At 36.5% G+C, this 22,912-nt stretch overlaps 1 protein-coding gene across 1 annotated transcript in view; it reads left to right on the top strand.

Annotated features, from left to right (window-relative positions):
* SCY2 (SecY protein transport family protein) overlaps nt 1–22,912 on the top strand; it is a 220,143-nt gene that overhangs the window by 142,651 nt on the left and 54,580 nt on the right. The window contains exons 9-12 of the mRNA XM_089820529.1: nt 20,723–20,839; nt 21,046–21,181; nt 21,745–21,868; nt 22,002–22,108. Coding sequence (XP_089676655.1) covers nt 20,723–20,839; nt 21,046–21,181; nt 21,745–21,868; nt 22,002–22,108 — 484 coding nt within the window. The remainder of the gene's footprint in view (nt 1–20,722; nt 20,840–21,045; nt 21,182–21,744; nt 21,869–22,001; nt 22,109–22,912) is intronic.

Below are 22,912 nucleotides of genomic sequence, written 5' to 3'. Positions count from 1 at the left end.
ATTGGAAACCTCCCCTTTCTGCAGTGGGTCTTGTGGATAAAAATCTTCAGTAAACATCAAATTGGGAATGCTTCCTAGTCTTTGATACTCCTCTCGTATGATTTCCTTTTTTTAAGGTCATTTTAGATTTGAAGTTAAGGTGTCTGTATAGATTCTTGAAAATAACAATGTATCATTTTGTATTTATAGTTAAATTGACCAAGTTTATTCATCTTAATTAGCTAATCCTTGTCTTTCTCATTTGTTAGAATTCTATACTCTTCGTTTCACATTCCTTAATTTTAGAAAATGAAATCTTTATAAAGCACACATTGGTCATCAGCATATTATAGGCTCACTATACATTAGGTCCAAGAATGGAAACTATCATTAAGCTACCTAGACCTGCATTTCAAACAGCTTTTGATGGGTCTATAACAGGAATCATTATCAAAGGCATGCTGATGTCTTCACCTTTTATGGTCATTAGAGTGGTTTATCGAATACTAGGAAAGGAGTTTATCTTCAATCTCAATAGATACAGAGTTCCCTGTGATATTGCATCAATGCTTGTTGCAATGGTTCATATGGTGGAAGCTGGAAAGTATGGCATAGATCTTCTATACAGAAGACTTTTCAAGGACATGTATTTAGGTGATCTAGAAAAGGTATTGATAAATATAAATGAAAATCAAATGATCCCAAGGCCATGCAATTACGACATAAATATGATGGGTATTAATAATGTCCCTCTATTTCCTATTGTTTTCACTGAAGATTGCAAAATATTTAATAAGTGGAAATCTGTCATAAGGAGAAATGTGGACTTCCTGATGTATTTTCTTCATGTCAGAAACCCCCTGGTTTTGACTGGATTGATCAATTTATGAAGGAAGATCAAGTTGGTTTATGGGAGGACATTGAAAACATCAATCTCTAATTCATTAAGCCAAATAATCCCTATGATGAGATATCTGATTCAAATATTATGCCCTCTGAGTAATCCGGCTTCAAGCATTTTCCATTTTCTGTAAAAGAAAAGAAGTTTTTTTTATAATTTTTTTTCCTTCATAACTATGTTAAGAATGAAAAGGTAGATCAATTTTTCTGCTATCATATATTTTATGGGAAGTTTTGAATAATAAAGGTAATATAAAGAGAAATTGAAAATATTTCATAGGACCTTTTAGACTTTAAAATATTAGAAGTTTAATATATAAAAAAATTCTGAATATGAGGCATATCTTCTCTCTTTTTAATAGCTTGATCGTAGCAATGTTTTATTTCAGGTACTATTTTCAAGGATCTCTCAAGAATAAAGCTATAAATTCGGAAATTAAAAGCAGGCATAAAATTTAATTATCTTAGGGCCCATTTGGTTGCTGGAATAGGAATAGGAAATTAGGAATATGTTTTGTATTCTCTGTTTGGTGCGCTAAACTGGAATAGGGAATAGGAATACATATTCCCATTTTACCCCTAAAATGAGCATATGTCTATGCCAAAAAGTACTTGTTATTGGAATAGCTATTCCTATTCTGACTTTTACTTTTGATTATTTGATTGAAATTTGAAATCCATTGAACCATTTGTTCACAGTCCCAGGGCATAGTGCGTACTTTCTCTGCTTCATGACTCACAATTTAGCAGAGCTTCAGGTGCCCGTTCAAAAAAAAATCGCAGGAAAATGTTCAGGTTTTGCCTTGCCTGGCTTTCAGAATGTTTTTCCCCATCATATAATTTAATTTTGAGTGGCACACTGCAAACTGATCAAAGGAAAACGAATGAAGGCATCTCCCCCACTGAGCGTTGACCACCGAATGCATCATTTTTTAAGATAACCCCAGGCCCCTTGTGTAGATGGACAGAAACACTCCTCCTTTGTTGACTTCATAGCAGACCTCAGATATGAATCGACTCCATTTTTCTTGGCCAACAGTGATAAAAAGGTTTGCAAGATAACTTGAACAATGCATGCGAATGTATAAACATTGCAACCCCATCCATGCCTCTTGCATTTTTTTATATTTATAGAGGAGGAAGCAGAGGCAGCGGCTCATTTTGTGAAGAAATTTACAGAGATGTTGGGGAATAATAGGTGCTAGGGTTGACTCCTCTGCCCTATACACACATTCAAACTCTAGCAAGAAATCATCACATTCCAATTTCTATTTTGTCTAGCCAAACATAGAACAAATTTCTATTCCCAATTAACAATTCCAGAATACCAATTCTAGAATAGCAATTCCTATCCCTGCAACCAAACAGGCCCTTAAGGATTACTTGTAACGGCTATACCAAGGATACCTATCCATCTCTGAGCTTTGGTGTTCAATTGAGATGGTTTTTTAATTTACACATACTTTTGGGCCCAATGGCCTCTTACCTACCAAAGTTTTTTTTTTTAAAAATGCAATCAATATGTAATAATTTTCATGTTTCTCTTCAATTTCACTTGAAGCACAATGAGTTACAACACCACTTCCACCAGCCACATTGCATAAAAGTTGCCTCGTTAAAGATATATACTATTTAAGTTGTGCAACAATAATGTCTTAAGTCAACACACTAATGAGTTGGAACTTAGATCCCAATCCCTTTGTCACCACTTCATTATAATCAATTTTCTTATCTCAAAACCTTCCTGATGGATTACATTTTCACAATTTTGATGCATAAAGGTGAAATTATGAAAGATCCCGACTAGGATTTAAAGGCAATGTTTGATGGCTTGTTTTTATTTCTTTCTTTGACCAGCAATTGAAGAAGTGTTTTTTTGTTTTTTTGGTTTTTTCAAATTTTCGTGTTATTTAGTGTTTTTTTTGTCTTTTTGATTATTTGAATTGTAATGAATAAAGAACTAAAACTGAAGGATTAACTATAAACCTGATTTCACACTAAACTGAAATAAATCTGACTTTTTATTTCCAGCCAATTACAAGGAATCAGTACTAGGTTTGAACTGTACAAAAATGTTGATAAATTTCTACAACCCAACCATTGACTGTTGAATGATTCTGAGAATCTAGAACACAAACTAATTCTGATCTGCTCCAAATTGCATTGCTAATGCTGATGTCATACTGTACAGCCAACAAGAAGATGTAGGGTTTTGACTGTATGGTACGGCCAGCTGATAAGACCTGTGCAACATTCCAATTTTTGATCTCCAGCCACCAATCTAACTCAGATTACAAAAATAGCTCAAACCCTAACTGAAACAATGAAATCATCAGCTGAAAGAGGCGTCTACTTCCTCCCTAGCACTGTATGGCTAGTGCAGATGATCTATAAAACCACAATTTTGATGCAACTACTCTAATCTGCAAATCTGAGGTGGAATTCTGCCTCTGTTCCAACAAATTATAGTAGCCACACAACACACAATACTTAAATTGCTCTTCCTAGCTGATATATGAGTATCAATGATTACTCAACTTACAGGCAAACTGGGTGGACGTCCAACTTGTTTCTTCAAGAGTTTTCATTCTTGAAGCTTGAAACTGCTGCAAAGTCTGATCTTGGAGCTTCAACCACCTTATGCAATCAAAATAATCAAAACTTGGATGCACAAAATGGAGCTCCAAACTTCTTTTATTCCTTCTAGTTCGAATCGTTCTAGGGTTTCTTCATTTTATTATTAGGACTTCATTAAAATATTTGCCTCCTTCCATAAATCGAACCGCAAGTCATTAATAACATTGCCCCCTTTATCTAAAAAACTTATTATCATTGCTTCTAGGGAAATGGGCCCATGGATTATTATAAATTATTATAATATAAAGTGATTATAGCACTCACTTTACTATTAATTTATTCAATCGCGACTTAGGAAATATTTAAATATTTCCTAATTTATTAATAAAATGCTAATCTTGACTCAAAATTGGAATTTCTCTAAAGCCACCTAATCACTAATGATGCCCGAGTCCTTGTCATGTTGCCATCTCTCAAATAATAACTAAATTATAATAATTATAATATAGCTAATTATTAAATTGAATCTATGTTATTATTAGTAATAGCAACAAAATAATATATTTAATAAATAATATTATAAATCTTACATATGATATATCACAATTTGACATATAAATCCAAATAGATAACTGTTAATATTTATCATATTAATAATATATATTATGTTACAATATGATAAAATCTATAATTAATAAATAATGAACATACATTAAATAAGAATAATTGGACCATCTGCGTGAACATTGAATTCAATCATAGAGAATGTCAACAAGGTAATACTAATACAACAAATAAAATATTGTTATCAAGATCAACAGATGTAAAATCTAAAGAAATTATGGGATATGATTCATGCTGGCATGACTGACTTTACACATTGTCATAGTGTCACAAACACGATGACCAATCCTGTGATGTATTGGAAGCCTCGTCTAGTAAGGACGACATCAATATGGAGTAGCCAAAATCAATTACTGAGAAACATATCTGATGATCGAACTAAAGTGCAACCGATATCATTAGTAGAATTGAGTGAAAGGACGTCAATTGTTGGACCATAGTCATAGTTCTATCATATAATAAAATATTATAACGAGAGTGGCCATGATCAATCACATAACCTATATGACTAGGGAACTGATGTGACTCTTCCATCGTGGCACATATATATTATAGGTACACAGTGGAAAGAAAGGAATATCAGAAAAAAAACACTTTTAATCTCGAATTTGATATAAAAAGACCAGTCATACTGTGCTCTAGAAATCATTCTTGCTGTGTGATATTGCAAGATATGTTTGTGGTTACAAACATCAATCATCCAATGACAAGGCCAAAGTCCTAAATTTCCAAAAGCAGCGGGCACTGAGCAATAATGATACAGCCAACCAAATATAATAAGTGAGAGCATAGATCACAAAGCGTATCAGTAGTAAATGAAACATGAAATTATAATACATAGTCGGAGTTAATCAGTTGGAGCAGGAGTCAAAGAAATTCTTTTTTCATACAGGAATAAGAGAGGCGTCTAGATATTTACACAGCATTAATATTGTAGAATTTATATAAAAGGGACATACTTATGCAGTCTTAAGGAAAGAAAATCTTCTAAAGGAAATTCAGAAATTATATAGAGAGAGACATCACAAGGAGGAAAAAGAAACATTATATTAGGTTGGCATTTAGAAGTTATCCACAATCAATAGAGAATCCAATTGATGTATAACCAACAAACACATCAATAGAAATTATATATTACTCATCCTTAATAAGGCATCATTTACATTTTTTGCATTGAATAGCCATTTCGAGTAATATACTAATATTAAGATAAACTCCACATTCTATATAAATAAGATTCATAAAGTTGAATAAGTTATAAATATACCAACCTTGTGGGTTAGGAACTCGTTTCAATTGGAGTTAATAAACATTGTTATGAAATTACCAAGCAATTTGATTGGGGACATAACGGTGGTATCAGAGCATAATCCTGCCATCCTGTGAGTGAAGGCTTATGGAAACTTACGAGAGGACAAATAAACCACAATGAACGACTTAGCAAATGAGGTGAGATCCTATATGGAGAAAAACAACCAAACCAACCAAACTATATTGAATTAAATGGAAAAAACAAATCAAGCACTTCTCCAAGCATTGCAAGATATGAGAAATTCTATCAACAATTTGAGAGGTCAACCCAACCAGGCAAGAGAGACTAGCTCCACTCACTCAAAAAACAATAATGTGTTTTCTGCAACCGAAATACTACAACCATCATTCTTATGCAGAGTAGAGCTACCAAAAGAAGAAGAGGGAATAGAACAACCAATGACTAGGACTGAAGATATTGCAAGGGCATATGCAGTTGTAGAACCTAACATTAGAGAAGTGGTATCTTTCAGAAAATTCTGTGATGATAAACAAAGGGAGACATCTAGAAGGACTGTAAATGAAGAGCTCAAACATAAAGTCAACAAAATAAAGATTCCACATTTTGATGGGTCGGAAAAGATCACACCGTGCCAATGGTTAGAAAAATTAAACACATTTTTTATTCTAAATCCCATGATGGAAGAAGATGTCTTGGAATTCTCTATAGTGCATCTAGAGGGAGCAGCACATGATTGGTGGACCCATGGGCATATCTCATTGGGACATAAAGATGTAAAATCCTATGAAGAATTCTCCCAAAAGCTCATGAACAAAGTAGATAATAAGGACATTGAATGGTATTTTCAAGAACTAACTCAACTCAGACAAACTGGAACAATGGAAGAATATGCTCGCAAATTCCAAAAGTTATCAGTAATGGTCCCAGATCTTTCCCAAAAGAGACTCACTCATATGTTTATAGAAGGATTAAAAGATTCCACCAAGTACTCTGTTAAACTGCATGAACCTCAAAACTTGGAAGAAGCCATCAGTAAAGCAAAAATGGTAGAATCAAACTCTTCAAAAGAAAGATCTAAGAATTTTTCAACAAATATAGAGTATAGCAATGAAGACTCAAGAAAGGACCATAGGGGAAAAAAATGTTATTTCTACAAAGGGAAATGGAGCAAAGGACATCAATGCCCGAGCAAGGAAGCCCAAAAACAAAAAGATGACACATCAAAGAAAGGCATATGTTTCAGATATAGAGGCCCTTGGGAACCAGGACATAAGTGTGACAAGAAGAGGCAACTTCATAAAATAGAAGCCACACTTGAAATAGACAAGGAAGAAACTTCAAACAAAAGTGTAGAGTGTGATCAAGAGAATCTCAACAATATCTAAGTAGAATATGGGAATAGGAAATCACTGGAGCTTCAAGGAAGTTGAACCTTGGCCATACCCTAATTAAGAGATGTAAATGTTAAACAATACATATATGTAATTTTTTTTATAATTATTAATAGAAATTTAATATTTAAAATTAAATAAATGGAAAGAGTGACAATTAGGGGATAACTATTGTAGTAGCAATAAGGAAAATTGTTATGAGGAATCTTACTGCACTATAATCTTGGGAGAACCACTAAGGCGCCCTATGGCTAGCACCTTCCCAAGGCTGCAATTAAGGGAGAATTGCTAGGGCACCCTATTAAAATAGTATGTTAGGGAGAATCGCTAGAAGGGCACTCTACTGCTATGTGATTAAGGGAAAACTTCTAGGGCACCCTATTGTGCAATTAAGGGAGAATTGTGAAGGGCGCCCCATTATAGCAATAGTCAAGGGAGAACTATGTAAGGGCACCCTACTATTGTAAGTGAAGGAGAACTGCTAAGGGCACCCTATTGCAGAAGTAGTTTAGGGAGAATTGTTGAGAGCACCCTGTTGTAGTAGTAGTAAAGGGAAAACCACTAGTAGGGCACCCTACTACATTGTGATTATGGGAGAATTTCCAAGGCACCCCATTACAAAGTAGAGATTATGTTTTTAGAGGCCTAGGAAGAGATAAAGTTTGTCCTAAGGGTTATAAGATGGATAGATTAAAAGGGTACCTATAAGATTTGGGAAGAGATAAGGTCTTTATTAGAGATTATTACCAACTAGGACTTGCCATAGTTCAAGTCAATACACAACCGAAAGAACATAAACAGTACAATATCAAAGATAAGTTTTTCTTTTTGAATTAGTCTTATTATTTTTGTAACATTACAATTTCCTAAATTGATAGATTTATATAGTGACCTTCTAACCTCCAGTTGAAATTGTCTTTTTAGGATCATAAAAGTGGATAATAACATAGCAAGCCACCACTCACATTGGAGGTTTGAATTGCTTGAGGCCAAGCAATTTGGGAAAGGGCAGACTGTCATGTCCCCATCTCTCAAATAAGATTTAAATAATAATAATAACAACTAAATTATAATAATTATAATATAGCTAATTATTAAATTGAATATATTGTTATTATCAATAATAGCAACAGAATAATATATTTAATACATGATAATATAAATCTTATATTTGACATATAAATCCAAAGAGATAACTATTAATATTTATCATATTAATAATATATATATTATGTTACAATATGATAAAATCTATAATAAATAAATTATGAACATATATTAAATAAGAATAATTGAACCATCTGCATGGACATTGAATCCGATTCATAGAGAATGTCAACAAGGTAATACTAATACAACAAATAAAACATTGTTATCAAGATTGGTGGATGTAAAATCTAAAGAAACTATGGGATACAGTTCATGTTGGCATGACTAACTCTACACACTGTCATAGTATCACAAACACACTGACCAATTCGGTGATGTATTGGAAGCCTTGTCTACTAATGACAACGTCGATACGAAGTAGCCAAAATCAATTACTGAGAAACATATCTGATGATCGAACTGCAAGTGTAACTGATATCATTAGTAGAATTGAGCAAAAGGATGTCAATTGTTGGACCATAGTCATAGTTCTAATTATATAATAAAATATTATAACAGGAGTGGCCTTGATCAATCACATAACCTATATGACTGGGGAACCAACGCGACTCTTCCATCGTGGCACATATATATTATAGGTACACAGTGGAAAGAAGGGGATATCAGAAAAAGCACTTATATATCGAATTCAATATAAAAGGACTAGTCATACCGTGCTCTGGAAACCATTCCTACTATGTGATATTGCAAGATACGTCTATGGTTACAAACATCGATCATCCAAGGACAAGGCCAAAGGCCTAAATTTCCAAAAGAAGTGGGCACTGAACAACAACGATAAAACCGCCCAAATATAATAAATGAGAGCATAGATCACAAATCGTATCAGTAGTAAATGAAACATGAAATTATATTACACAGTTGGATTTAATCAGTTGGAGTAGGAGTCAAAGAAAAAAAAAATTCATACAAGAATAAGAGAGGATTCTAGATATTTACACAGCATTAATATTGTGGAATTTATATGAGGGACATAGTGTGTAGTCTTAAGGTAAGAAAATCTTCTAAAGAAAATTCAGGAATTACATATAGAAAGACATCACGAGGAAAAAGAAACATTATATTAGGTTGGCATTTAGAAGTTATCCACAATCAATAGAGAATCCAATTGATGTATAACCAACAAACACATCAATAGAAATTATATATTACTCACCCTTAATAAGGCATCATTTACATTTTTTTGCATTGAATAGCCATTTCAAGTAATATACTGATATTACGATAAACTCCACATTCTATATAAATAAGGTTTTGAATAAGTTATAAACATACCAAAGTTGTGGATTAGGAACTCATTTCAATTGGAGTTACATAAACATTGTTATGAAATTACCAAGCAATTTGATTGGGGACATCACAGTCCTACAAGCCAACTGATAGTTCCTCCTAAAAAGTAGAGATTCGCCCTAAAAAGGAGTTTGCCTCCAATTCACTAAGTTTGCTCAAAAGGGATTTTAATTTTGTCCATGGTCCTTTGGGCGGTCAACCGGTCAACTGGTTGACCTCCCTAAAAAATAAGACCCCTCCCTAAAATGTATGAACTGTTGTCTGAAAGTCCAAAACGTCTCAGAGCCCTTGCAATGCTCTATGACCCTCTGAGTTTTCTAGTATTTTCTCCCTGCTGTGTTGCTTACAACTGCTGACTGTAACGTACTTGACCTGGGTTTAGGTCCACCATTGACTCAACTGAGACTCTTACTCTGCACACCTACTAGAGGAAAATACCAGAACAAATATTTGAAAGGTTACATACAAATCTAGTAGAATGAGTGGAAAAGCTGGAGGCAGTGCTTTTGCAGCTTGCACACAAGAATTTCGTTGGGCTTTTATAGATAGTATACATTCTAGGGACAGAGAACATGCAATTGAAAGGTGAAGTGTAAGAGGTTTCTAACAGGCTCGTCACTGTCACAATTGAAAATAGTGAGCTCTGTCACCATTTTACAGAGCAAGGGGCAGCTAACCTGACCCTTTTGGAGTCGTAGGTAAAACAATCTGAACTTGGCAACAAGCATAACTCACATCAATCGGAAATGGAGAACCAACTAAATTCGTGGGAAGCCATCTGTAATGGCAGGGGTGCTACTCTTGCCAGGGTTGAGGCACTGTTTCATTCAATTTTTGCTGAAGAAAGAGTTAGGCAAACAAGGGAACACAATTTGAAGATTTGTGGCCTTTTGCCCATCAGCACTACCACCAACCCCTGGGATGTTGGTTATGCATTCCTATACAATCAACCTGAGATTCTTGACATATCCCTGGATAGAGTTTGGTGTAGAGTGGTAATATCACTCAAGTTCATAGATACAAAATAACACAATTGATATACACATGCATAAAACATAGAATGTACCAGTAATACCACAATCTAGTAGGCAAGGAAATGATTTCTTTATTAATACCAGAAAATCCACACCTGTACATTGACAATCATCCAAGTTCTTATAGAAGGGTCGGTTGTTTGGAAACCAACTGACACATTTCCTTACCACCTAACTACCCACCCCAATAACAAGTACTAACATAATAGTTACTATACTCCGACTAAATCTATCCCCCCAAAAAAGAAGTCGTCTTCCAAACGACTACTGAACATGAAAACAACAAAAAAGAACATTGACTGCAAGAAGATGGATGGGAGGACATCCCTATGGTTGGATCAACTTCCTTTATCTTGTAGGCTTCCTCCATGGCCACTTTTTCTGCCTCCCATTGATGAGAGGTGGCAGCCACAACTTGCCAATGGTTTTGCTACCCTTTGCCGTCTCACCCTTGGCCTTTTCCATCTCCCTTATTGCTTCTTCTTTAATTACCTGTATGTGCCACCTTTACCTACCGTTCCTATGATGTGACTACTTGTAACCAACTTCCAGAGGATGTCCCAGTTGCTGTACGGGTTTTTTAGGTACTAGGAATGTCTGTGTTTGTCGTACCTCTGTCTGCCATTGCAACCATACCTTCGTCTATAGTCTTCTAGACTGTTGTCGTATGGGTGTCTTCCCTTGCCATACGGAACTCCGTCATACACACTCTTGTCGTATGGCTGAAAGTCTTGGACTCTGATGCCGTCCGGATGTGAATGATTGTCGTACGGACACTGAACATCCTTGTCTACACCCTTGTTGTATGCGTACGGATGAGAAGCTTTCACCTTGATGTTGTACGAATGTAAGTTGTGGCTGTCGTACTTCCTCTGATTTATGTATGTGGTAATGCCATACTCCTTGTTCCCGTCCGTGGTGACACCGTACTCCCTCTCCCCGTATGGAATTTATGCGTTGATGCCGTACTTTCTGTGGCCCCCATATGGAATTGCTTTGGTGTCCAGCTGCCGTACAACTTAGTTTGGCACCCCTCTGTTTTGTTCATATGGCTGTTCGTACATCCAATCTTTTCTCCTGTCCAGCCGTTACAGCAATCTCTGCAACTTCTTCCTCTTGGCCACACTATAATTTCCTGGATGTCGTCTCTGGCACTCCCTTCTCTATCACTCCGAGTATTGTTTTGGGACGTGTTTTGCAACTTCGTCTTTTTATAAGGACTTGGTTCAGTTTTTTCTCTTATTGCCACTTTATTTCGACTCTCGTACGCTTTTCACTTAGACCCATTTACTAGGTCTTTGATAGGTTTATTATCTAAAATAGATAACTTTATAGCCCCATTCTATTTATACTTCATGTACTCCTGGGGGTACCATCCTTTTAGCTAAGAGTCTTGTATTTGTAACATATTACATTCTATGTGGAAAACGTCATAGTCTCCCATTTGCTAGTGGAATAATCCATTAAGGGAATTTGTGTCATCGTCTAAGCATTCCCCTAGTCTGAGCACCCCTTCCTCTTTAGGTCCCATCCCTTCATAGTTTTCTCCTTCAGAGTCTAATGCCAAGTCCTGACTTACTGACTGGTTCCTGAGATCTATGATGTACTTCCTTCCCTTTGATTCAATAGACAGGGTGTTCCGTTTCCAATTGTGATTGGCCTTTGCTACTACTAGCCATCCTCTCCCTAATAAAGCATCATATCCTTTCTTTTCCAAGGTAATAACCACAAAGTCTAGAACAAATTGTTGGGTTCCTATCATTACGTTTTGCCTTATCAAGGTGCCAATCGGTTTGATGCCATGCTGGTCTGCTCCTACGAGCTGGAACATGGGCGGCCACAAGGTAGGTTTCCTAATTGCTTTCCAAGTATCTTCCGATAGGACATTCACCCTGGAACCTCCATCAATTATCATGTTTGAGAGTTTGTACCCCATGATCTCCATTTCTACCACTGCTGGCACTCTCCCTAGTCCAATTGTAAATAAGGTATTTTCTTCCTTTTCCACGGAAGTTTCTTCTTTTTCTACCTGTTCTACTGCTTTTGGTTTTGCTTGTTGCACTATTTCTAGTTCCACTTGGGGATCCTGTTGAGTTGACAGTATTCCCTATGTCAATGCAACTTGTAACTGGGGTAGAGTGTCCAGTAACTCCTCAATGGAGACTGGAATGATAGTTTCTAATACTTTTCTTATGATGTTGGGTATCCCCTTGCTCATAGGGGTCTTGGCTGGCTTAGCTGTTGTTTCCCCTCTCGACTCATTTTGGATGTTCTGCTTTGCCTCCTCAAATCTTGCATTTTCCACAGTCACCTTTGGGTACACGACTTTCTTAGCTTGCATCCTTGTTATTGCAAGTATCTCACTTTCTGATCCTACAATATCCAGCATGTTCACACCTTTTTGCCTTGGGCAATTCACATCCTCATAGTTGCTAGGCCCACACCATTTGTAGAGCATTCCTCCATTCTGTCCCCCTCTGTCTTGACATTCTGGAGCAAAATGGCCCCATTCGTTGCATCTTCAGCATCGGATTATGGGCCATCCTCGAGAATCATATTGGATTGCCCGTTGGGGTGTGTTCATGTTGCTATTGTTATTACTACTATTGGCATTGCCTCTTCGGTTATTCTTGTACCCCCCTGGTGAAGCTTCTGTATTATTGTTCTTTGGGGGAGTTGCTGGTGGTGTAGAGCGTTCTCCAGTAAATAGTATCTGAGCGTTCCTTGTTTTTAGGTTATAAGGGCAATCTTTGATTGCATGACCCCCTATCTGGCAAATCTTGCAAAACATCTTTCTCGGGCATGCTCCTTTGGTATGACCCTCTTCGCAGTCTATACACCATAATTCTTTACCTTCCTTCTTCTCATCCTTAGTTTCAGCTACTTCCTTCATTAGCCATTTGAGGTCCTTCCTCAAGGCTTGGATCGTTTTCAACTCTTCCTCACTCTCCTCCAAGCTCTCACTAGAGCTTCCATGCCGTCTCCTCTTCGAGGTTTTATTTTCACTTTCAATGTCCTTGAAACGTGTACAAGCATCTCCAAAAGTGGATGGTGGAACTATCTTCATTTTTTTTCTTAAAGACGGGGTGAGTCCTTCAATAGACCATCTTTTCTTTAACCCGTCCGCAGGCTTATTGTCTAATTTGCTGATGAGTTTCTTCAGTCGCTTGGTATAGGCCTTCACCGATTCCTTCTTGTCTTGCCTGGTGTTATAGATTTCTATGACAATTTCATCATCATCTCTTAACAATTTGAATTCCTCCTCAAATGCTCCACGTAGGTTATCTCAAGTGTTCTTCTTGCCAGCATCCAAGTCTACATACCAATCTATGGCGATCCCTCTTAATGTGGCAAGAAATGCCTTCAACCATTCATTACTATCATTCTCCTCATTTGCTTGCCATATAGTTGTACAAGTTTTGCAATGGCAAGCAGGGTCCTCTGATCCATCCTTTGTAAATTTAGGCAATTTTTGTTTATCTAATGCCATTCTCTTTCCTTGTTGCCTCCTTCCCAATGGAACCCCTCCTCCCGAGGGAACACCACCACCGGATGGAACCCCACTTCCCGATGGAACATCACTTCCCGATGGAACACCATTTCTCGCTAGAACTCTACTTCCTGATGGAACACCACTTCCCGCTAGACTAGACTGTTGACTATTTATCTCCTCCTGATGGAATTCTTGTCGTGCAGCGGTTTTTGGGTTTTTGCACCCGAACTGCCTTCCTGGTGTTTTTGAAATAACCAAATTGGCTAGTTCCTCAATGGTATGTTCAATCCACTGTTCTTGACTTCGGTGGGGATCCCCTTGTGTTCTCAAGTTACGACATCTCTCTTCTTGCTGCTGGAGACATAAGGTTCTTAGGGCGACTTCTCCTCAGTTTTGTCCTCTAGTGTTGACCTCCTGTATTTATTTGGAATCAGGGGCATGAAGTAATTTAGTGCCTATCTCCCTTTCTTGGCTTATTGGGTTCCTCTAATTTGTGATCCTGCATCCTCCTCTCGGTAAACTATTGAAGAACTTGTTGCCTTCTTCGTTCCCTCTCAATTTGTGCTCTTTCTTCCTCAATAAGTACTAAGTTCCTTGCTAAAAGCCGAGGAATCTGTCCTAGAAGGTCATGCACTGCCGGTGGCACAAAGAGTTCATCGCATACCGTGCTCTCAAGAACCATCCTCTCATGGGCTTCCCTTTGCACATATTGTTCAATCGCAACTTCCCACGCTGTCACCAAGTCACGTGTCAACTGATCCTCCCTAGTTATTTCCTCCTCTCCGTTGCTGTTAGTAATTTGGATGTAAGGTATGAATGGTCTTCCCATTAGCCCATCCTATCTGGTAAAATACCTCCAAATCCGAACTTAGGCAATGGTGCCAAAAATGTAGAGTGGTAATATCACTCAATTTCACAGATACAAAATAACACAATTGATATACACATGCATAAAACATGGAATGTACCAGTAATACCACAATCCAGTAGGCAAGGAAATGATTTCTTTATTAATACCAGAAAACCCACACTTGTACATTGCCAATCATCCAAGTTCTTATAGTCCAACCAACCGATGCATTTCCTTACCACCTAACTACCCAACCCAATAACAAGTACTAACATAATAGTTACTATACTTTGACTACACTTGGATTGGATATGATGCCACCCTATTTATACAATTCACAACTCCTTAGACAAACTATGCATGCTCAAAGCATGTATGTAACTCTTTCCTCTACCCTCATAGATTTTTCTCAATGAGAACCTTACTAAATCCCAGGTTACTGGACTTAAGTAGGCTAGAGCTCTTGTTGCTGCTACATGATGAGATGATAAGTGGGTTGTGATCAGGAATATTACAATGGTGATTTGTGACAACTTTCCTCCTGGATGAGAGAGCAGACTAGCAGCTATGACCGCTAAAGGACGCTCCAAGTGTTGGGTTATAGGGGACATTCCAACGATTTAGGCCTTATAGTTTAGATGCTAGAACTCTAATATCTTCTATGGCAAGTGGCAAATCATGATTCTTGGAATCAAGCCTCTATAAGGCAATTTCAATTTGGGAAACTCTAAAATTGCATGTTCATGTGGCAGCATGACGATTGCAAGGTCATATGTCAATTTGGATTTGGGAGTCTCATGCGGTAGGACAAATGCGGAAATGAAGGCGTCATGTGGCAATCGCCACTTAGCATTATTGGAACCACATGCATATATGTCAAGGATTCAACTTGTTCATGTGTCAAGTCAAGTTGGGAATTAGGCCTCCATGTTGCAAAGTAAACTTGGAATCCAAGCCCTTATATGTCAGTGAAAATCAAAATTCATAGAGCTATACGGCAATGACAAATTCTAAAATCACACTTCAATGTGGCAGCTTGACCTATTAGATCCTAAGGTTATATGGCAGGTCAGGATTTGAATCTCCACATGTCTAGGTAAATGCCACTTGGAATTGTGGTAAGGATGTGGCAATGTCTTTAATGTGAGATTGGATGTGGATGTCGTATGAGGCAAAGGAAACAATTCTGGTATTCGTGCCTTTAAATGTCATCTTGAAGATCAGGATTCAAGCCTTGATGGGACAAAGTGCAACTCATAGATCAGGCTTTTACACATAAAAAAAAATCAGAGATTTTATGTCTATGTGTCAACCTTATTCAAAACCTCCAGCTTAAAGACAAAATTGGGATTTAAGTGCTTATATGGAAAGACAAAGTTCATATTTTGCTAGCTGGTGTGGCAACTTGAAGATCTGATCAGGAAGTCCTATGTGTTAAGTTAGCCATGGAAATCAGGCCTTTAAGTGTTAAATGCAATTCGGAATTTAGGCCTTCATGTGGGAGTTTGGGATTGAGGCCTCTGTGGCAGGGCGGAAATAAAGGCTTCATGTGGCAAGGGTGCCACATGAAGACCTTTTAGACTTAGCTTTGTCATGTGGCAGGCTTGCTGAATTTGCCAAAGTGATGTTGTATGTGCCATCAAACGTGGTTCAAATTTGATGAGTTCATGTGGCAAGTTCCTGTATTTCATTTGGACTCACCATGCTCATGTGGCAAGGTGCCACATAAACATTCATCATGCCTTTCATAACCCCTTGAGCATAGGCTTGATGCATGCCAACTAAAAGCTGATTTGTCCTTGATCAAACCTTGATGCTTACAATGTAATTGACTAAAATTTGGCTCAAACACTCGGCTACTTCCATTCCATCTCTACACTTGATTAAAACTGATCTTCCTTCATTGCTCTTAAGACATTCAATTTTAAATGAGCTGGAAAACTTTAAACCTAAGTTGCACGGGTTCGATTGGGTTTGAACAAGGGCAAACCACCTTGGAATTTTCAAACCTAGTTCAAACCGCAACGAATTGGGCCCTACGGATGGCTGGAAAAGTGTTTTATGGACAATTTTTAATTATTTTTTGGCGTCCATAAAACCTAAAAGTTGTTATTAATTGCTTTTGTGCCATCTCGTTGTCATTTTACGCTTCTAAACAAGTTATTTTGTCTTAAGGGAGAGCACACAAGTTCTTGAGCAAGCATCCAATTGTGCAAGGAGTTTGAAGATTGATTTGTTGGTGTTCTTCAAATGTTTGTGCATCATTCATACACATTTGCAAGCTTGCAATGGCTGGAAAAGGTAAGATCTTATTCCATTTACTATTGTTTTTGTTCTAGTTTTTTCATTTTTTCATTTCTCTTTCAATCTTCATGTTCCTTTGAATCTTTTCCATTATTCCAAAATTTGTCATTTTCTTGCATATAGATTATGAACATGTATCTAATTTCTTGCCATAGGGAAAGGAATGTCATCTACCTCTTCATCAATAGGCAACACCGAACAAAGAATGGAACCCAACTTTGATTCTCCTCTATGGAAGTATGTAGATATTTTAAAACCCCTTCCAGGAGGTAGTGCATTTCGTTGGAGATGTTAGGGATGTGGTGTAGAAAGAAATAGTTCTTATTATTGTGTGGTAGGTCATTTATGTGGTTACATTGGAAGAGTCAAGAAATGCCTTGGCAAAAAAGTTGCCCCTATACCAAATCAAAACGTGTTAAAATATATTGAAGAGCATGAGGCAGTAGAAGAGAGAGAAGGACGCAGAACAACAAAACACAATAGTAATGCCAATAAAAGTAAAAAAGAAAAGAGAATGCAGCCCCCCCAGATGTTATAGTACAAGACCACCCCTTCTTTAGTACAGTAGCGAACACTGACACTGAATCTATCCCCATTGTACACAAAAGAAAGGGGCCACTAGAAACTGCTTTTCAAAATAAGGGCTGAGAAATTGTTGACACTAAGATGGGAAGGTGCCTATATGCAAATGGGTTGTCCTTTAATGTTGTCCGCTTTCCATTTTGGAAGGACATGTTGAGGGGTGCCAATGAAGCTCCAAAAGGGTATTGTGGCTCCGGGTATGAGAAAGTGCGCACCACCTTGTTGGATGACGAGGCCCATAAGGGACTCATGGGTTGAGATAAGGGTGACAATTGTTTCAGATGGCTAGAAGGATTCCAGGAACCATCCCTTGATCAATGTCCTTGTGGTGTCCCCTAAAGGGGCAATGTTTCTAAAAGCGGTGGATTGTGAGGACAAAGTAAAAGATGGGTCATTTATTACTAATATCCTAATTGGGGCCATTGAACAAGTGGGTGCATGAAATGTTGTCCAAGTCATAACGAACAACGTAAAGAATTGTAGAGCAGCAGGTTTGTTGGTTGAATCATGATATCAACATATCTTTTGGACAGCTTGTGCAGTCCATTCACTCAATCTTATGCTACAAAAGATTGGGAACCAAATTGAGTGGATCAAAACAATGTATGAAGAGGCTGAGGACATACAAATGTTTGTCACAAACCAACACATGATTCAATCTCTTTTTAGGAACTACTCAAAATTGGAGCTATTGAAGGTAAATGAACTTGAACTCAAGTTAGTAATTTAATTTTTAATATTTGACAATTTCTGATTTTTCATATTTTACTTGTGCCCATGTGTATACTTTTCTAAAATATGTATCTAATAGTTGTTTTTTTCTCTAATTTATGTCATAGGTTGTTGAGACCTGTTTTGCATCACATATAGTTGTTTTAAGATGACTTGTGCAAGTGAAAGATGCACTGCAAGGTATGGTAATCAGCCACAATTGGAGTGTATGGAAGCAAAAGAACACTGAAAGAGCAAACAAAATAAAGGATAGGCTATTGGTTGAGTCATGGTGGGAACTTGTGGAATATCTCCTTAAGATCACCGAGCCCATTATGAGCATGCTTAGGTACACTGACATGGATAGGCCTTGCCTTGGAGAGATCTATGATGGCATATACTCAATGATTGAGAAGATCAAGCAAGTTATAAATGAGGAGGAGCAAGATTTGCAAGAGACCTTTTTCAAACAAGTGCAAAAAGTTATTAATGAAAGATGGAACAAAATGACCACTCCATTACATTTGCTTGCCTATGCCTTGACCCTCAAATACTATAGCTCACAATATTGTGATCTACTAGGAAGGTTGCCACCATATAGAGATATGGAAGTGTCTGACGGGTACTAGGCAGCATTTAGAAGAATATTTCCTATTGATGATATGAGAGATGTAATCATGGATTAGTTCATAGAGTTTGTCAATGCTAGAGGTTTAAGTAATGATGCTCTTTGTCATCGGTTCAAGAAGGATGCTCATGGTTGGCGGTACCTCCATGGCCAAAAATTCCAAACATTGCAGCCCCTTGCAATCAAAGTTATATCACAAGTAAGTTTTATTTTTAAAAAAATTAACTCACTTTATCTTCAAAAGAATCATGACTAGAAAGTGATTTTTAAATTTATTATAAGATTGAATTAATTCTTTTTAAATTGCTTGCCTATGTTGTCTTTATAGGTCGCTAGTTCTTTTGCATCAGAAAGAAATTGGAGCACCTATTCTTTCATCCACTCAATGAAGCACAATAGGTTGCAATCAAAAAAAGTAGAGAACCTGGTATTTGTGCATAACAACTTGCACCTTCTTTTTGCACAAGAGTCAAGAATACAAAGAAGGGGAGACAAAGAATACAGTTGATGATTTTGATGACTTTTATGTCAATACCATTGTTGATTTTGCTACTGATCCCATTGGCCTTAGTGCAAGTAATACCGGAGAAGAAGAAGATGAAGATTGAAGAACTTAGAACTAAGAATATTAATAGATTTCCATTCCATTAGTTAAACAATGAATGTGAAACAATGATAGTTGAACAGTGAACTTGATATTTTAAATGTTTTGAATCTTTGATGTTAAAGTTGATTGAACTATGTTACTATATGATGGTATGATCACTATGAGTACAAGTAAAGTGTTTATGGTGTTTTAAAGTTTTTGTTGTTTAAATGTGTTTATGCTATTATGCTACATTTTAATTTTAGCTCATGCTTCATAAAAATGTATATATATATATATATATATATATATATTTTTTTTTTTAAATTTTTTTAATTTTTTTTTAATTTTAAAAAATTTTAAAATTTTTTTTACATGTTTTTGTACTAACGAACCCAAACAAACCCAAACCCCTTTCCAAAATTTTGTCAAACTTGCAAAGCAGTTCTCGAACTTCGAACTTGGAACAGAACCCGAATAGGCAACTTAGCTTTAAACTAGTGCCAATATACTGTAGCACCTAAACCTATTGACAACAAAAGTGAAAAAATGGAGTCCCCATAACCAATGAGGAGATGGTGTGATGACCTCACAACAGGCATCCTCTTAGAGAGGGGAAACTCTAATGGTCCATATGGTTTTACTCATTGTAGGTTTGGCACATGTAACTTGTTTAGTCACCATGTTGTCATTGGGACTAGTTTTGTTTAGATCATTTCACAATTCCAATATTTGACTCTTTATTTTCATGATTATGTTTAGTTATTTGGATTCATTTCATCTCCACTATGATGCATTCTTCAATAGTCCTTCTATTGTCTTTTTTTGTTACATTTATGGATTCTAGGGAGATTTTGCCTTTTTAACACACCAGATTTAAAATATTTTACAGCTCTTTAGAAACTTTCTTGCTTCGGTTTTTCATGCTTTCTCTATGGCTAGTGTTTGTTCTAGTTTGTTGTGAGTGTAATTTGTTGTCATGCATTTGTTTTCTCATTTTCAGTAACTGTTTGTCATATTGGATTTATCCATGGCATTCCTTGCTTCTGTTATGCATTGTGCTTTTGAGTCTAAGAGACCAAGTATGGTTGTTTGTGGACATTACTACATATTCTTTCATTGTTTGTTTAATGAGAAATTATGGTTTCATTTGCATGTCATATGTTATAGAAGCTTCTTAGAGATTTTGTTTCAACAAGCTGCAGCATTGAAGATATTTATGCCAAATAAGTCAACATTTAAGCTATATTTTAATATTCTACTTTGCAAATATCTTTTCCTTTTGTTGATCAAATATTGTACTTATCTTTTGAACAACTTGGATGTGCAGGGAGGGTGCTTCACTTTCAGAAGTTAAACCTTACATTCCTTTCAGTATTAATCCAGCAGGAATGCATCCAATCATCACAACGACATATGTTCTGGCTATCCCCTCCATTTTAGCAAGGTATTCTGTTTCTAGCAGTCATTTGTAAATGACAAACATTCATTCCTTATCAATGAAGTAAAAGTATACATCAAGTTCTGGATTCTAATAAATCAAAATGCTCTGAGATGAAGATTTTTTTTTGCATCGAATTATCCTTGCTATAATATCATGTTAAAAGTTCTATTTTTTCCTATATCAATCATTTTTTTGGCTTTTGTTTGCAGAATGACACAATCTTCCTTTTGGAAAAGGATGCAAGACAATTTGAACCCCACAGTTGTGGCTGCTTCTGGTTCTAGATCATGGCTTTACTACATGTTACATTTTCTGCTAATCTTTTTGTTCAATATCTTAGACATTGTGAGTGAATTATTCAAGTTATCTAATCATAATGCACTTTCTTTTTTTTCTATTAATTTTTGAGAAAATTGAGCAGCTATATAAATTTTTAAAAAATTGTTGTATTGTTCTCTTATTTTTTTTCAAAATAGCTATTGAATCTTTTTCCGACTGCATTCTATATGCACCATATACTGATTTTAACTAACATGCAACTGATATCCATATTAAATTTTGAAACACAAGACAAATAGATGTAAACATGGTAGTCAAATGCTTTATCTAACACCTGGATCTCATTTGTTAGATAAGTAATTCAAGATAAACAGTTGAGAGATTCAAGAATGGTAAGGAGAAACGATAAGTAGTTAACATATTTGACCTGCATGAAAGAAGTGGGTTTGGTTTCAAAGAGCTGGATGAATGAGAATGTTTAGTGACAATAGGCCAGACCCATTGGACACCTTATACTAACTTATCTATGCTCAATTATATCAAGTAAGATACATTAAGAGGTGCTTGATTCACTTGCTCCCATGCTAGGCTAAATTTTTATTATGATACGTTTTCATTTTGTTACATAGGCCAACTTGCCCAAGGAAATTTCAGATTACATGATGAAGATGGGAGCACGGATACCTAATATAAAGCCCGGTCAAGCCTCTATGGATTATTTGGCAAAGATACAAGCTTCGACACGTTTTTGGGGTCCATTTACTCTCTTCTATTTTCTTGCATTAAATATGTTGGCACTTAATGTTAGTTTAACTGCAGATGTAAGGTGATTATTTAAATTTTGTATAGGATTTTCAAATTCTTATTTTTATCTTTTTTTTTGTAGGAGGGTTGTTGCTGAGTCTGCTAGCTACATTATCAACATTTCTTGACAATCATTTTCAGATCTTTGATCAGAGATTGCCAATTGGATTCACTTCTGTTCTTATAATTGTACGTGCTGCTAAACTCATACACAAAAATTTGAAAAAAGAAAAATGTTACGACTTTTGTTTGTGTCAGCGAAACTTTTTCTGGTATTACAAACATTAGAAAATTCTACCTATGGATCAAAGTTCTACATATAATGGATACAAAATTCCTAAATTTTACAATAAAAAATGTTAACAAGGACTCCATCGGTATCAACTTAGATCTAAGTTGTCAGTTTGGGTTCAGGTTCAAGTTCGGGTTTCAGGATCCAGTTCACTAGTTTGTCTAAATATTTTTGGGGGTTCGGATTCGTTTGAGGACAACTCCAAATAGTACTTTTACAAAAATAAGCCACAAAGTGCTCCAATAATATATTAGTATATTAGATTGGTATAGGTATAGCCAGTAGGGTACAAAGGGGATGCAGGTTTCTAAATAATTTTCTTTCTTCTAGCTCCAATGGCAAACTTTGACTAACGGGAGAATTTCTAAACTATGTCCAAGGTGTAGTGGCTATTCAGACATTTGAGGTGTGCTCCTTTATGCTAGCCTGATCGTTATGGTTCAAGGAGGGTGGCTCTCGTCATGGGGGGCATTTGTGGTAAGATGTCATAACAACAAACATATGGATGGGTTTTGCTAAGGGTGGCTTGGGGATCCAATGGAACGAAGCTGAAAATGCAAACTTCTAGTTCTTTGACACTTTGGTTATTGAAGGCAAGTCACTATTGTAGGTTAGGCAGTTGGGGGAAGAAAGCATTGAAAAATCCTTGTTTAGCAGAAGATTCCAATGAGTGAATGTTTTCATCCACCGCAATAATAGAG

This window comes from Cupressus sempervirens, chromosome 3 (assembly GCF_028749045.1).
Source record: "Cupressus sempervirens isolate cs-2001-9-10 chromosome 3, ASM2874904v1, whole genome shotgun sequence".
Lineage (NCBI taxonomy): Eukaryota > Viridiplantae > Streptophyta > Pinopsida > Cupressales > Cupressaceae > Cupressus > Cupressus sempervirens.
The sequence above is the reverse complement of the archived record's forward strand: the minus strand, read 5'-3'. Positions and strand labels throughout refer to the sequence as shown.